The sequence below is a fragment of the Lacerta agilis genome, chromosome 1, assembly GCF_009819535.1.
Source record: "Lacerta agilis isolate rLacAgi1 chromosome 1, rLacAgi1.pri, whole genome shotgun sequence".
Taxonomy (NCBI): domain Eukaryota; kingdom Metazoa; phylum Chordata; class Lepidosauria; order Squamata; family Lacertidae; genus Lacerta; species Lacerta agilis.
Genome location: NC_046312.1, coordinates 80,858,932 through 80,876,215, shown reverse-complemented (window position 1 = coordinate 80,876,215; position 17,284 = coordinate 80,858,932). Strand labels below are relative to the sequence as shown.

Here is a 17,284-nt window from a genome sequence, read left to right as displayed (position 1 = left end):
CAAGTCCAGTCCGGGGTCAAGGGATTCAAAGGAGGTCAGTCCGGCGGGGAGCAAGGCAGGGAGCAGGTCAAAGTCCAAGGCACGAGGTTGCAGGTTGAGCACATGCTTGCAACTAAGTTGCTCACGCAACTTGGGCTGGGTCTGGCTGGCTTTTATCTGGCCCTATGCTTAGGGCCGCCCCGATCCTCTGGAGACTCGCCTCTCCTCCGGGCCTGGAGGCGAGCACTCCTCCTGCAGACATTTAACTCCCTTCGCCTCTCTGCCCTGAGCCTCTGTAGCTCAGGAGAGGCTGGTGGGTTACTGGACCCAGGGGATGCCTCAGCTTCCTCTGAAGAGGCTGGGAGTGGAGCACCTGCAGGCAATGGGTCCTCCCTCCCATCAGGAGCCAGAGCAGACTCTGCTGATGCCTGCACCTGGGGATCCAGCACAGGTGGGGATCCTTCAGGCTCAAGCCCTGGCCCCGGCTCAGCTGGTTCTGGAGGCGGGGAATCCTGTGCAGGCTGGGATCCCTCAGGTTCAGCATCAGAGTCTGACTCCCAGGCCATCACATGTTTTCTTTCTGTGATTCAGTGATTCAGCTACAACATACATTTAAGTCCTCAATAACGTTATCGTCCTAGTAAGCAAAGAGTGTGGGGCTGATTTCATTCAGGGTCAGGTCTACCCCATCTGCTGAGGTTAGCAAAAGAATCGTATCTTTCTGCCACTATGTCTTAAATTCCTTTTGCAACTATTCATATGGGAACAAACATTTTTTATACTAATTGGAGCATACATTTTTTATCAGGGAACTTAATCTCCAAGGAATAAGAAAGATCCAGAGACTCAGAAATTGTCATTTCTATATTATTAGACCAGCTAAAAGTTAGACCATTAACAGACACAACTTTATTGACTGGGCTTGCAAGCAACACAGACCACATTTCCAAGGCAGGGATAAACTCAGTTCAGCTGTTTCTCCACATAGTATAACCTTTTTCAATCTCCCTCTAGCCCTGCAGATGAATGCTTGTAATACCACTTGAAGTATGAAACCAACCACCCTAGTTCTTTAGATTCTTTTAGAAATGTATATTCTATCTTTCTGAATATAAGGGCACTTCTGTACACCCAGTCAAGAAAAGTCTGTGTACTTCCTCCAAGATCATTAAAATTGCCAACTAAGATTGCTTCTGCCCTACCTTGATTACATTTCAATTGATTTTCTTCCAAAACTATATAAAGTTTAGAATTTGCAGTGCCTCCCCAGGTGTCAGGTTTAGCACTTCTCTCACACAAGACACGGAACACTGACAGTTTTACTAGTTGAGGTTTATTTAGCAATTACAGACATTCACCAATCCAAGCCTCCCACAACTCATTCCTCACTGTCGGAGTCAGTTGACTTGACTGGCTTCCGGCCCCTCCTGAGGACAGATATACGCCACTTCCTCCCCTGCTTCATGCCGGCCATCCTTTGTTCTAATAACTTGCTCTGCCTCCTGCTTCTTGGAGACTCAGGTGCAGCCAATTCCTCCTCTTTTGGAGTTGAATCCCACCCCCTACTACCACCTGCATCCTGCTTTTTTATTTCTGTGCTGCTGTGAAAACTTACAGGCAACAATCAGGAGTGAGAAGCGCTTATCTGCCTATTGTTGTGTGAAAGAATCAAGCTTCTGTTTTCCTCTGCCACTTCCTCCCTCTCTGCCGACCATGTCTCTGACACCAGGATTGAACTGTGGAAGCAATAAATTAGAGCTGGGTGTCATCAGCGTTGTGATGGCATACCACCCCCAAACTACAGATGACTTCTTCAGGTAGATGTCAAAAGCATGGGAGAGAAGATGGAACCATTCAGTGCCTACCTGTTAAAGGTCACCACAGAGCCGACGGCTTGCCGATCACAAGGTCGGCGGTTTGAATTCCCACGACAGGGTGATCTACCGTTGCTCGGTCTCTGCTCCTGCCAACCTAGCAGTTTGAAAGTGTGTCAAAGTGCAAGTAGATAAATATGTACCACTCCGGCGTGAAGGTAAACGGTGTTTCCGTGCGCTGCTCTGGTTCGCAAGAAGCGGCTTCGTCATGCTGGCCACATGACCCGGAAGCTGTATGCCGGCTCCCTCGGCCAGTAAAGTGAGATGAGCGCCGCAACCCCAGAGTCGTTCGCGACTGGACCTAATGGTCAGGGGTCCCTTAACCTTTTTACCCAGCAACACCTTGTATTTCAGGAATGAGTATAACCATACAGAATAATGTTTTTCCCTCTTCCTCAAAAGCTTCTTACCCTAATAGTCCAGAAGGATTCTACGCTAGGTGTGGATGAAGGAAATCAGAGCACAAAGACATCTGGAGGACCCCAGGTTTCCCACCCATTTTTGGCTAATTTGGGAACACATGCATTCAGCTCTACCACCATTGCTGCATTGCTCTTTTCTTGCAAATTTTGAGGGCCTCTTTTGGGGGAGTGTTTTCTAATAGTGCAATGCCTATTGTGGGTGGATGCTTGACTATCTCCTCCAAATACAATGGGGAGCCATATGTTCTCTAAAATGTTCAAAAATATGGCAAAGAACATGGGCAGTTCTTCTGGATTACTGATATGTTTAAATGAAGAACCTGCTTAAGTACTTTACATAACATGCTAGAGTACTTGAATAAAATCTAGGGTGGAATTTAATTAATTTGACAGTCTGTTGGTATAATATTTTATAATAAATGTGAAAATGCATTCTTATCCATCACTCTCTTCATTGCCTCCTTCACCTCTTTGTTCCTCAGACTGTAAATTAAGGGGTTGAGCATTGGGATGATAAAAGAATAGAACATGGACACAACTTTATTCTGATCCTGTGAATAGTTGGAACTAGGTTGTAAGTAAACATATATAGTAGTTCCATAGAATATGGTCACAGCAATCAGGTGGGAGATGCAAGTGGAAAAGGCTTTCTTGCGGCCCTTGGCTGACTTCATCCGGAGCACCGTGGAAAGGATGTACAGGTAGGAGCTCAGTATTATCAAGAGAGAGCCTAACATATTGATTCCAGCACAAATGAAAACTAGTGCTTCAGCTATGGATGTGTCAGAACATGAGAGCTTGAGTAGTGGGGGGATCTCACAGAAGAAATGGTTGATTTCATTAGACTGGCAAAAAGACAAAGTACCCACCAAAGTGGTATGAATGATGGAGTTCAAGAAGCCAGCTGTGAATGCTCCACCAGCCATCTTGATGCATCGGGTGTGTGACATGATTGAAGTGTACAGCAAAGGGTTGCAGATGGCCACATAGCGGTCATAAGCCATCAGTCCAAAAAGCATGATTTCTGTACTTGCCAGAGCAACAAAGAAATACAGTTGGATAAGGCAACCCAGGAAAGAAATGGTTCTCTTCTCTGATAGCAAAGTTCTTAAGGCTTTGGGGGTGATGTTGGAGGAATAGCAAAAATCTAAGAAAGCCAAATTACTGAGAAAAAAGTACATGGGGGTGTGGAGCTGAGAGTCCATTCTGATCAGCGAAATCATCCCTAGGTTGCCCACCACAGTGATAACATAGATCATCAGCAACAATGTGAAGATGGGAATCTTCAGTTCTGGTACATCTGCAAATCCCACAAAGATAAATTCAGACACACCACTGGTATTTTCTGTAGACATTTTTGTAGCTGATTTATTCCTGGTATTTTTATTTTAGAATGATCGTGGATCTTCATATGATTTCAGTTGGGGGAGAGGATGGATTTAGCTGGGAAGAGTGCTGATATACCTTCAGTAGTCATAACCCAAAAAGTCTGGTTGTACTAAGTAATGGGCATTTCTTGGGTTGTCAATATATACAGACTGCTTGTGTGCCTTACACTGTAGAGCATGATTTTTCTTTTCTTCTCAATCTGCAGATATGAAATAAAATAAGCCTCATCTTAATGTCTAGGTATATTACAAATAATATTGCTATAATTTAACAAATATCATTTTGCAACGTTCCATTGCTTAAACAAGTTTCATATCAATTTTCTGAAAAATCCATTATTTTAAAATTTTACAGTAATATTTTGGTATATGAATTTTCATCTACTTTCTTTTCATTTTTCATGTTAGATAATTTAAGATGCAATTCTTCTTTATATATATAAATTCTTTGAAGCTATATATTTTAGTGCTTAAGCCTATAGTTGTCACCTTGTGCACATGTGCTGGAGGGAGAACTATGTTTGTGTCTGGTTCAGAGCCAGCACTGCCATTAGACCGAGTAAGGCAGCCATGAAAAGTAAAGTGGGAAACAGCCGCTAAGCATCAGGGAGCTCTGTGTAACCAGTGAGGGTTATAATTTAACAGATGAGATAGCTGAACTAGTCAGAAAAGTTTCCTTGTAATAGAATGACTTTAGCTGACCCCTTAAGTGTCCTCTTTGGCATCCAAAAAGAATGAGCTAGGCTACCACTAGGTGATGGTCCACTCCAGACTAATAGGTGGGCCTTTCATCCACTTGCACTCACCTAGCTGCTAGATAGGAAAAAAATAGCTTGATGGGTGTGTGTGAACTGAGCTGGAAGCTGGAGAAACAGAGACATGCTTGAACTGTGCTATATCTAAAGCTGGGACTAACAGAGAAACAAGGTCTGTTGGGGTGTTAATGCTGTGAGCCCCTACATCTTATGCTCAGGTTATATACTGTATGTGTCTAAATGAAACTAGATATCATACATGCACCACAGTCTTCACTGAGCTTCAATCCAAGGAAAACAAAACCTGAAAAAGTGCTGGAACCCCTAAAATCTTCCACCACTTCGATATTGGTGCAGCAAGGAACAGTATTAACAATTCTTTTGAGGAAAATTCAATCAGTTACCTTCACTCTAGTCCTCCCATTGCACATATACACTGTTCACTCTCCTTTCCCTCCCCCCACATCTCACATTCTAACTACCCAAATGCCCCATTCACACATCAAGCAGTACTCACCCCTCCCTAAAAATACACAACCCATTGTCTCATGAACACACTCTTTCATATATATGCGTGTGTGTGCTGCACACAGTGAGAGTATAGACAAACACACACACAGCGCCACCATTCATATCCCCAGTCAGAAGCACTGTAAAAGGGCAATAATGATAGAACACACAAAACTTGATGGGATCAGAAACTACCTACCTGTATGATTACGAAGAAAGTCACTTGACAGTGGAAGTGCCCCACCACCAACCTTCAGAAGTGTTTTCTTTCTGTGACTCAGCGATTCAGCTACAATGTACCTTTAAGTCCTCAATAAAGTTATCGTCCTAGTAAGCAAAGAGTGTGTGACTGATTTCATTCAGGGTCAGGTCTACCCCATCTGCTGAGGTTAGTAAAAGAACTGTATCTTTCTGCCACTGTGCCTTAAATTCCTTTTGCAAATATTCGTATGGGAACAAACATTTTTATACTAATTGGAGCATACACCGTTCATCAGGGAACTTGATCTCCAAGGAATAAGAAAGATCCAGAGACTCAGAAGTTGTCATTTCCTTATTTATTTATTTATTTATTTATTTAATCTCTATACCGCTTTATATTTTTAAGAAAAATCTCAAAGCGGTTTACAGCATATTAAATCAATAAAACATAAATAAAATATCTGAAATATCTGAAAAAGTCAGATATAGGGTATACAGTCAAAGCAACATAACAGAAAACTAAAATATTATCTCAAAGATTTCTAAAAGATAGACCATTAACAGGCACAACTTTATTGATTGGGCTTGCAAGCAACACAGACCACCTTTCCAAGGCAGGGATAAACTCAGCTCAGCTGCTTCTCCACATAGTATAACCTTTTTCAATCTCTCTCTAGCCCTGCAGATAAATGCTTGTAATACCACGTGAGGTATGAAACCAACCACTCTAGCTCTTTAGATTCTTTTAGAAATGTATAGTTTATCTTGCTGAATATAGGGGCACTTCTGTACACCCAGTTGAGAAAAGTTTGTGTACTTCCTCCAAGATCATTAAAATGGCCAACCAAGATTGCTTCTGTTCTAAATTGATTACATTTCAATTGATGTTCTTCCAAAAGTATATAAAGTTTAGAATTTGCAATGCTTTCCCAGGATTTAATTGTCGAAGCAATAAATAAGAGCTGGGTGTCATCAGCATTGTGATGTCATTCCACCCCCAAACTACAGGTGACTTATTCAGGTAGATGTGAAAAGCATGGGAGAGAAGATGGAACCATTCAGTGCCTACCTGTCAAAGGTCACATTTTAGTGAAAAAGTACCCAGCACCACCTTGTATTTCAGGTAGTGATATAAACACACAGAACAATGTTTTCCCCTCTTCCTAAAAATCTTCTTACCCTGGTGGTCGAGAAGGATTCTACGTTCGGTGTGGATGAAGGAAATCACATCCGAAAGACATCTGGAGGACCCCAGGTTTCCCACCCATTTTAGGCTAATTTGGGAACACATGCATTCAGTTCTACCACCATTGCTACATTGCTCTTTTCTTGCAAATTTTGAGGGCCTCTTTTTGGGGAGTGTTTTCTAATAGTGCAATGCCTATTGTGGGTAGATGCTTGACTATCTCCTCCAAATACAATGGGGAGCCATATGTTCTCTAAAATGTTAAAAAATATGGCAAAGAACTTGGATGCTTCTGTTAGATTACTGATATGTTTAAATGAAGAACCTGCTTAAGTACTTTACATAATAGGGCTAGAATACTTGAATAAAATCTAGGATGCAATCTAATTAATTTGACAGTCTGTTGGTATAATATTTTATAGTAAATGCGAAAATGTATTCTTATCCATCACTCTCTTCATTGCCTCCTTCACCTCCTTGTTCCTCAGACTGTAAATTAAGGGGTTGAGCATCGGGATGACAAAGGAATAGAACACGGACACAACTTTATTCTGATCCTCTGAATAGTTGGAACTAGGTTGTAAGTAAACATATATAGTAGTTCCATAGAATATGATCACAGCAATCAGGTGGGAGATGCAAGTGGAAAAGGCTTTCTTGCGGCCCTTGGCTGACTTCATCCGGAGCACCGTGGAAAGGATGTACAGGTAGGAGCTCAGCATTATCAGAAGAGAGCTCAATATATTGATTCCAGCACAGATGAAAAGTAGTGCTTCAGCTATGGATATGTCAGAACATGAGAGCTTGAGTAGTGGGGGGATGTCACAGAAGAAATGGTTGATTTCATTAGACTGGCAAAAAGACAAAGTACCTACCAAAGTGGTATGAATGATGGAGTTCAAGAAGCCAGCTGTGAATGCTCCACCAGCCATCTTGATGCATCGGGTGTGTGACATGATTGAAGTGTACAGCAAAGGGTTGCAGATGGCCACATAGCGGTCATAAGCCATCAGCCCAAAAAGAATGCATTCTGTACTTACCAGAGCAACAAAGAAATACACTTGGATGAGGCAACCCAGGAAAGAAATGGTTCTCCTCTCTGATAGCAAAGTTCTTAAGGCTTTGGGGGTGATGTTGGAGGAATAGCAAAAGTCTAAGAAAGCAAGATTACTGAGGAAAAAGTACATGGGGGTGTGGAGCTGAGAGTCCATTCTGATCAGCAAAATCATCCCTAGGTTGCCCACCACAGTGATAACATAGATCATCAGCAACAATGTGAAGATGGGAATCTTCAGTTCTGGTACATCTGCAAATCCCACAAAGATAAATTCAGACACGCCACTGGTATTTTGTGTAGACATTTTTGTAGCTGATTTATTCCTGGTATTTTTATTTTAGAATGAACATGGATCTTCATATGATTTCAGTTGGGGGGAAGGAAGTGAAGTCTGCAGAGTAGTGCTCTGCCTATTTTGACATCTTGCTCTGTGAAGAGGTCATTTGACTTCTCCAGCCCCTTGTCAGATACTAAGGGTGTGCGTGGACAGAGGCAGTTGGAGATAGAGTGCACTGATATACCTTCAGAAGTCATAACCCCAAATGTCAGAATGCATCACTGTACTTAGTAATGAGTATTTCTGTGATTACCAATTCGTTCAGGCTGCTTGTGTGCCGTAGCTTTTAGAGGATGTATTTCTTCTTTATCCTCAATCTGCAAATATAAAAAAAACATTATCATAATGCCTAGGGATATTACAAAGAATAGCTATATAATTTAACAAATGTTACTTCCCATAGTTCATTAGCTAAATAAATTTCATATACATTTTAGGGAAAATCTATTTTTTCCTTCATTTTCACTTATATCTAGCTTCGTGAATATGCATCTTTTTAAAAAATCATTTTCAGATTACGGTAGATCATTTAATATGCAACTGTTATCTTTTAAAAATGCTTTGAAGCTGCAATCCTATGCCTTATTACTTTGAAATAAGCCCCAATGCATTCAGTAGGCGTTACTTCAGGGTATATATTTTAGTGCTTTATACTACGATTCTCACACTGGTCCAGGATGTCCTAAGCAGGCATGAAATTCTGCTAGTCTCACTGAGTTAAGATCCAGCAACTTTGAGGGAAGGGGGTCAGGGCCTGCTTCTTTTATGTTTCTGACCTATCAGATACCCCATTCACAAGTAGTATTCATCTTTCCCTAAACACGCACACAAACACCATTATTTCATATACATATACATACACACACAAACCCATACAAATACGCTCAGCCACCATTCCTATTCCCAGTCATACGAAGTGTCCAAGGGCAGTAAGGAGACAACTCATCTGATCTGTTGTGATCATGTACTTCCTACCTACCTTAATGACTGTGAAGAAAGTTACTTGACAGTGGAAATGCCTCACTGCCATACTTCAGTACCATATCCTTTCTGTGGTTTGGTGATTTTATCGTAATGTAAATAAGTCCTCAAGAAAGTAATTATCACAGCAACTATAGAGTGTGCTGCTGATCTCACTGAGGCCAGTCGGCCAGTCAGCTGAGGTTGGCAAAAGAGCTGTATCTTTCTTCCACTGTGCCTTAAAATCCTTTTGCCCTTAAATTCCTGTTGCATGTATTCATATGGGAACAAACACTGTTATACTAATTGGAAAGATATACTGTTTACTAATTTGAGGGACTTGATCTCAGAGGAGTAAGAAAGACCCAGAGATGCAGAAGTTGTCATTTCCATATTACTGAACCAGCTAGAAGATAGACCATGAGGCAACTCCTTATCAATAGCCACAACTTTATTGATCAGGTTTACAAGCAACACAGACCATATTTCCAAGGCAGGGATAAATCATTCAACATTATATCAGGATAAGTGCCAGGACCAAGGATGGTATCACTTTCAGCTCAGCCGCTTCCCCACATTAGATGAGAGACAGGATGGAACCCTTCAGTGCCTCCCTGTCAAAGGACACAGTTTAAAGCCGCAGCTCCCCAGCACCATTTTGGGGGACATATATTCAAGGAAGAACTTTAACTACATGAAACATTTTTTCTCAGAACCATATTATGCTCATTGTCTTGAGGGGAACAGTCCAGAGTCTTCTCCAAAAATAAAAACAATTCATGTGATCTCTAAAAATATACATAATATGATTTGAAGCATGGATGCTTCTGTTAGATTACTGATATGTTTAAATGAAGAACATGCTTAAGTACTTTACATAACAAGGCTAGAGCACTTGAATGAAATCTATGGTGAAACCTAACTGAGAGGCAGAAGAAAGAATTCACCCTCAGCTAGTGGACCTATTTACCTAAAAGTACTACTCAAAGCTTCATGTTGATAAATTAGCTTACTGAACGCTGACATAGCATAGTGGCTGAGTGACTGGGTTATGAATCAGGAACTCCCCTTCAGGAATACATGTCTACCATCATCTCACTAGATCTGCGGTGAGGAACTGGAGCTGCCCAGTGGGCTTCATTCTCCTCTCCCCCATCCCCCATGGGTCAAGCTTGACAGGAAGGTGGTGTCCCTGTGTCAATCACACAGTGTCAGGACAACTAGGTGACTTTCAGGACTTACAAAGTGCTGTAAACAAAGCCATGGAAGGTCTGATTTTCAGGTGACTAGGTAGACTTATGCAAGCTGCTCTCCTTCAGTCCACAATGTGGGTTAATAATACCAATTTATCATGCTGGGATTTTGTATAGATTACAGCAAGGCAACACATAAAAAGTGCATTGAACATGTCCTTCATTTATATAACATGCTCTAAGTATGCAGTTTTCTTTTGTTATACTGGTGTTTGTCCTTCGGGTTAACCTGAGTATGAGACTTAATACTGAAGCTTGGCTCCTTACAACTTTGATGCTCATCCTGAAAGGCAGAGGTTATCATTAACTACACAATAGCCTAAAGATGGGAAGGAGCAACAGCTCATTAATTGCCTGCTTCACATAGCACTGTGAAGCCTGACTGGTGTGATTTAATCCATTTTAATCTGCCGAAGTAAATTGTACAGGACTAAAAGCATTCCAGTGCAATTACTCTGGGAACCTTAATTGGAGAAAAGGCAGTAAAGGTCAAACTCAATTATGTGAAACACACCATCAGAAAAAGAAGCAGACTCCTCTCCCCATCATACCAAAGGCCTTACACAGCTCATATTTGTCCTTTCAGTTTGTGACATCAGCAGCAGACTCTCAAAAGAAGCAGAGCAGAGTTGGGCATGTGGTTATTATGGCACTCAAATGTGGATCCCCCCCCCTTCTACTTCCTCTTTGCACAGAGGTGACATCTAACTTTATCAAAAAGTATAAAACACCAATGTATTGAACATCATGCAAGTGGAACAGATGATTCTGTACAATACAAGCCAACAAAAATCGCACAGAGATTCCTGTACCAAGTCAAGAACAGGGCAGGAATGTATTTCTTAAAGAGGGAAGCATTTCCAACATATTACATGATGGCAGATCTCCTGTGGGCATTCCCCGCTTGTGGACCACCTGTGGCCCTATAGATGTTGTTGGACTCCAACTCCCATCAGCCCTAGCCAACATGGTTCATGGTCAAAGACAATGGGAGCTGGAGTCCAGCAACATTTGGAGGCTCACTGCTTCCCCACCTCTGCCCTGAGACCACCAGACATTTGGTCAGCCATGCTGCCTGGCTCTTGCATCAGAAAAATGTATGACCCCCCCCCTCTATCTTACTGTGCAGTTTTAGTCACCAAGAAAGGAATCTGCCTCTCACTTTTCTGAGGGCATCTTTCACCTCCTTGTTCCTCATGCTGTAGATGAGAGGGTTCAACATGGGGATTGTAACTGAGTATAGAACAGAAACCACCTTGTCCTGATCTAGTGAATAGCTTGAGCTGGGCCGTGAATACATGAAGAGGGAACTCCCATAGTACAAAGTAACAGAGGCCAAATGGGAGGCACAGGTGGAAAAGGCTTTGTGCCTTCCTTCTGTTGTCCGGATCCTCAGGATAGTGGTGAGGACAGACAAGTACGATGCTAGAATGATAACAGTGGTGACTATGATGTTGAAGCCAACAACTGCAAAAAGCAGCATCTCATTGAAATGTGTGTCTGAGCAGGCCAGAGTTAGGAGTGGAGGCCCGTCACAGAAAAAATGGTTGATTCTACGAGAACGGCAGAATGGCAGGCGAAAGATGGAAATGGTGTGTGTGGTTGAGCTAACCATGCCAGCAGCGTATGCCCCAGCCACTAGCCCTATGCAAAGCTTATGAGACATCACAACCGCGTACAGCAGAGGGTTACAAACGGCAATGTAACGGTCATAGGCCATGGCAGCCAGCAGGTAGCACTCGGTGGTAGCACAAGCTGCAAAGAAGAAGAGCTGAATGGTGCATCCGGAGAAAGAAATGGATTTGCTGTCTGCTAAAGAATTCATCAAGGTCTTGGGGACAATTGTAGTAGAATAGCACACATCTAAGAAGGAAAGATGGCTAAGGAAAAAGTACATGGGTGTGTGGAGCCGGTGGTCCATCCTGATTAACACAATCATGCCAAGATTCCCAGCCACAGTGAAAATATAAATGGCAAAGAAGAGCACAAAGCACAAAACCTGGAGCTCATGTTGATCTGTAAATCCTAAAAGGATGAAGTCTGTTCCCAAGGAGCCATTTCCCTCAGACATTCCTTCAATGCTGCTCTCACATGCCAGTCTTTGTCTGTCTCTGTCACTTGATGGCACTGGAGCTGAAAGAAAAAATATATATTATATTTTAGTTGGCAGCTAATGCTGTAATAGTCTACATGGCTATTGGTCAACTCCTTTGTGTCCAAGCTTGGAATCATCTCCAACTCATCTCCTTCCTTCTCCTATATCCAAGTCATTTCCAAATCCTGCCATTCTCTTCAATATTTCAAATCCTACCTTTTCTCTCCCCCCCGCCGCCCCCGCGTGTGCTGCTCTGGTTCGCCAGAAGCGGCTTAGTCATGCTGGCCACATGACCCAGAAGCTGTACGCCGGCTCCCTTGGCCAATAAAGCGAGATGAGCACTGCAACCCCAGAGTCGTCCGCAACTGGACCTAATGGTCAGGGGTCCCTTTACCTTTTCTCTACACCTCCCGGCAAAACCTTTAGCCATGTCTTTGACATCCCCTAGTTTGAGTATTAAAACATGTATTTACTGGTTAATACATACATTAAACTTTTGGCAGAAAAAAACCTCTTCATCAATTTAGAATGTTTCTGATTTGCTTTCCATTCCCATCTCTTTACATATCTTCACTGCTATTTTATGCTACATCTTTTTAATTGCTACACTTGAGGCTTCTCACCATTCATATCCAAATGCACAAATATCATCATCAACAGATATATCATCATATACATATAAAACTTTTGGAATAAGATATTTCTAAGGAAGGAAATAAGATCAGATTTTTAAATTTTAACGGTACCGTTAAGTGGCATGAAAATGGCTCCTTTGCAAGCTCTCAACATTGTTTAATTGCATATATGAAACCACGAGTCACTGGAAATACTTGTTTCTCTCCCCAAGAGTGCCTATACTGTGGCCTCACCCCAAGGGCACAATGATTCTGAATTTGTTTGTTTCTTTTTCAAGTTGTTTCTACACTTGGGCTTTGTTTTTCTGTGGTAGGTTGGGGGATGGAAGCACAGGAGGATTTTTGTCTTAGGGGAAGAATAAGGTATCCTTGATGATAAACTGCCACATAAACAAGTTTAATTAATTAGTTTTATAAGTTTAACTTTTCATCCATTGCCATAAGGAGCTCCTTAAGACTGCAACTTAGGCTGTGCATTATTATAATCAGTGCTTTTTTCCTGGGGGTACGCAGGGGTACGCATACCCTTAAACATTTTGTGAATCTAAGTTTGGCTTCATTGAGGGGCAATATTTCAATATGAGTAGGAAAATGAGAGTGCCCCTAAACATTTTTTTAGAAGAAAAGCACTGATACAATACAACTGATACAGTGCTTAACAGGAATTCATGGACAGTCCTATCACCCTAGAGGAAATAGACACAATCCTCAAAAACTTAAAACCTCACAAAGCCCCAGTCCCAGATGGCTTCACAGCAGAATTCTATAAGAAATTCAAAGAACCCCTGATGCCCTACATGACACGCCTGTTTAATGACATCATGAAAGGAGGGCCCATCCCCCAAACCTGGATCCTCTCCAAAATAGTCTCCATCTCAAAACCATTGAAGGACAGCCTCAAAGTAGAATCATACCACCCAATCTCATTAATAAACCAAGACTACAAAATATTCACATCAATCTTGGCCAACCGCCTGAAAAAATTCTTATCCAAGCTAATAGCCCCAGACCAGACTGGCTTTGTCCCTGGTCACAATATTACAGACCCCATCAGGAAACTACTGAACCTAATCAAACATAGCAAGGCAACTAAACTCCCATTGACAATTATGTCCCTAGACATCCTCAAAGCTTTTGATTGCCTAGAATGGAAATACCTATCGGCAGTAAAAACTAGCATGAAATTTGGCCCCAACTTCCTACAAACCATCGAACAAATATACTCCCAAGTCTCAGCAAAATGCAGAATTAATAATACGGACTCAAATACCATAGCAATCCAAAGAGGCACAAAACAAGGATGCCCACTGTCTCCCTTCCTATTTATCCTGGCGCTGGAACCCCTAGCAATCCAAATCCGAGCAGCCACAGACATCAAGGGGGTGGAAATGAAAGGCAGAACCTATAAATTAGGACTTTTTGCAGACGACCTAATGGTCACAATACCAGATCCCTTAAACACAGCATCCTCCCTAATCAGAGAACTCAACACATTTGCAATGGTGTCGGGCCTACAAGTAAATTTTGCAAAATCTGAAGCCATGTGCTTCAACACCCCCCCTCACATCCAAAGAGAACTCACTAATATCACCAAGATGGAACTCCCTACACCAATCCTGACCTCTCTCATGCCCTACACCAATTCTGACCTCTCTCACCACCAAAGAAGCACAAGCGGACAACAGAGAACCCACACAAACAATGCTGACACCAAACCCTACATATATTAAGGAAAATAGAAACATCGTCACGCCCACCTCTTTCCCCCTTTTCTTCCTAATGTCTCAACAAACGAAACTGACTTGTAAAAATGTTACATGAAAAAAATATGAGAGAGACATTGCACTACCTTTGTAAATCAAGAAAATCTTTAATAAAAAATACTTTTTTTAAAAAAAGTGTGGCACTTACTGTAACAACTTCATGGTGAGTACGGCACCCATTTTTTCTAGGGAAAAAAAGCAATGCAACTAAAGTTTTGTCATAATGTTACTTTTCCCCAAGATGGGGAATTCTCATATTGCTCCAGAGATTAAACCCCAAAGGTCATAAAAGTGAATGAAAAACAGCTTCCGCACACTCAAGTAGCATTTGCTTTTGAATTCAAGGAAGAGCATCTTCTCTCCTCCTTCACGGCTTCACTACCCAGACAGGTAAGAAGGGCAGGAACAAAGTTATGATTGGTCCCAGAAAATGTTGACCATTGCAACTAAAAACAGTTCTCAGCAGAACTGGAACCCCCTCTTTCTTCCCAGGATCCTTCAGAGGCAAAGACTTTCCCTTCAGCATTAACTCTCACAATAGCCACATAGCTTTTCATAAACTTTACCTCAGATTTAGACTACTGGAGGGAGATTTTCCTTCTCCTTTCACATTCTGTGGTCATTATAACACTGGCTATGTTACCTGGAAGCAGTTTCATGTACACATTTCTAATTTGATAGTAAATAGATGTTGTAAAGACTTCAATAGGTGAGGTCCATCCCTTGGTTTTCTAGTAAGATATGTGAAAAATGCACCTTTGCACTAGACAACATTGTAATAGTTTTTAATACTGATATTAAATTGACCTGTTTCATAAAGATTTTTGCACACAGTATTTTTTTCCAGCTGAGATTTCTTCTAGAATGGTTTTTTTAATCACATGATAAAAACCTGAGAAACAAAAACATCCTTTGAAGTAAAAATAAATAAAAAATGTAGTGAGTTTGAATTTAAAATGCTTCTTGCATTTTATTTCTTTGTTAATTAAATTTATATGCCATCCTTCCTCACACAGGAACACAGGACAGCAAATAAGAAATGATAAAACAACAAATACATATCCAGTATAAATACAGAATATTTCATAGTGATGAACCTTTTGATTAATCTGGTTCTCTTTCAAACCAATTACAGGATCATTTAAGTCATCCAGATCTCTCTATCCAGCCCACAAGACTCTACCCAGACCATGCACAGAGGTGTCAATATGAAGCATTATTCATTGACAAAATAATATGTCAACAGATAGTCTTGTTCAAAGTTGATTTTTGAGTCAACAATCTCGTATCCACCACCACCTTCCCCAATTCTTGGCAATAAAGCTTGATCTCAAAGGAATGGAGAGAGGAAATTACACTTTGGTATCAGAGTTCATCCTTCTGGGCTTCACAGACCACCCAGAGCTGCAGATCCTCCTCTTTGTGGTGTTTCTCACAATCTATGTTGTCACCTTGATGGGGAATTTTGGCATCATCCTCATAATCCGTCTTGAAGCGCGACTCCACACTCCCATGTACTTCTTCCTCAGTCACCTGTCCTTTGTTGACATTTGTTATTCTTCATCCATCACACCCAAATTGCTAATTGACATCATCTCTGATGCCAAAGGAATTTCTTTCTTTGCTTGTGCAGTACAGATGTACCTATTTGTCAATTTAGTGGTGACTGAATCTTACCTCTTGGCTGTGATGGCATATGATCGCTATGTGGCCATTTGTAATCCCTTGCTGTACACAGTGGTCATGTCTAGAAAGCTCTGCACCCAACTGGTAGCTGTTTCTTACATGTGTGGCATGGTTTGTGCCCTAGTTCACACTTGTTCTGCTTTTAGACTAATTTTCTGTGGGCCAAATGTCATCCATCACTTCTATTGTGACATTGCCCCAGTGTTAGCCTTATCCTGCTCTGACTACAGCATCAATAAGATGTTAATGTTCATTTTTGCTACCTTTGTGGAGTCTAGCAACATAGCGATCATTCTCATGTCTTACATTTTCATTATTTTATCTGTATCCAGGATTCGCTCCAATGAAGGAAAATACAAAGCCTTCTCCACTTGTGCCTCTCACTTCACAGCCATCATTATATTCCATGCTACCATTCTCTTCATATATTGCCAGCCAAATGTCAGCCGTTCCTTGGAAAGAGACAGAATTGCTTCTGTATTCTACACAATAGTGATCCCCATGCTGAATCCCCTGATTTACACCCTGAGGAACAATGAAGTGAAAGGAGCCTTCAAAAGGCTGATGTCCCTCAGGTAGCATGTGGATCGAAGGTAGAGTAGCCCTCCCACCTTAGGTCCACAATGTTGTTCAACAACAGTGGCTAGCATGGCCAAGGGTCATGGATGCTGGGAGTTGTAGCTGAACAGCATCTAGTGACCCAAGACTAGGAAAGTGCTAAATTCTAGGATTCCTTCTTGTTTGCTGTTCTGGTGACCAGCTGCAGTTGCAACATGGACAAAGTTATTCCTTATGGTGATATGTTCATAAAAAGTGTTCTTTGCAAGAAATGGGGAGATCCATTTCTGGAAGAGGGCCTAAAAGATGCATGCATGCAACAAATATTGAGATCTATAATATATTTTCCAAGGACAGCTGGGTATATCTATATATGTATTCATTTTAGAATATTGCAAAATAAAACCAGAAATATGAATCCAACTTAGAATGGGAACAGCATTTATTTAGGAACCATTGTTCCACATTTAAAAATATGGTAGATTTTGATGACCACCTTTATATTATGAGGCTGAAGAAGGCTTATTTGATTAGGGAGGGGAGTAGCACCAAAACTGCAGAAGGCCGTTTTGGCAAATGTTGCATTCAGGCAATACTATAGACCAGCAACTTAGGCGTCATTTAC

The 17,284-nt window shown here is 41.5% G+C and overlaps 4 protein-coding genes across 4 annotated transcripts; 1 reads left to right on the top strand and 3 right to left on the bottom strand.

Moving 5' to 3' along the window:
* Positions 1-1,628: 1,628 nt before the first annotated feature.
* Positions 1,629-3,630, bottom strand: LOC117043917 (olfactory receptor 5F1-like). The gene is made up of 3 exons (XM_033144178.1): positions 2,722-3,630; positions 2,178-2,195; positions 1,629-1,715 (listed from the first exon to the last, which is right to left on the bottom strand). The coding sequence occupies exons 1-3, from the start codon at positions 3,628-3,630 to the stop codon at positions 1,629-1,631; spliced, it is 1,014 nt and encodes a 337-aa protein (XP_033000069.1).
* Positions 3,631-6,731: 3,101 nt separating this feature from the next.
* Positions 6,732-7,676, bottom strand: LOC117051989 (olfactory receptor 5F1-like). The gene has a single exon (XM_033158719.1). It carries the CDS (start codon positions 7,674-7,676, stop codon positions 6,732-6,734), a length of 945 nt encoding a protein of 314 aa, XP_033014610.1.
* A 3,381-nt stretch (positions 7,677-11,057) lies between these two features.
* On the bottom strand, positions 11,058-12,030 carry LOC117043862 (olfactory receptor 1020-like). Its single transcript, XM_033144045.1, has one exon. It carries the CDS (start codon positions 11,991-11,993, stop codon positions 11,058-11,060), a length of 936 nt encoding a protein of 311 aa, XP_032999936.1. The 5' UTR covers positions 11,994-12,030.
* Positions 12,031-15,753: 3,723 nt separating this feature from the next.
* Positions 15,754-16,680, top strand: LOC117052000 (olfactory receptor 1038-like). The gene has a single exon (XM_033158729.1). It carries the CDS (start codon positions 15,754-15,756, stop codon positions 16,678-16,680), a length of 927 nt encoding a protein of 308 aa, XP_033014620.1.
* Positions 16,681-17,284: the final 604 nt, after the last annotated feature.

Bases quoted from the DNA above. Each gene is read 5' to 3' on its own strand.
- LOC117043917 (XM_033144178.1), bottom strand. From the start codon at position 3,630: ATGTCTACAGAAAATACCAGTGGTGTGTCTGAATTTATCTTTGTGGGA.
- LOC117051989 (XM_033158719.1), bottom strand. From the start codon at position 7,676: ATGTCTACACAAAATACCAGTGGCGTGTCTGAATTTATCTTTGTGGGA.
- LOC117043862 (XM_033144045.1), bottom strand. From the start codon at position 11,993: ATGTCTGAGGGAAATGGCTCCTTGGGAACAGACTTCATCCTTTTAGGA.
- LOC117052000 (XM_033158729.1), top strand. From the start codon at position 15,754: ATGGAGAGAGGAAATTACACTTTGGTATCAGAGTTCATCCTTCTGGGC.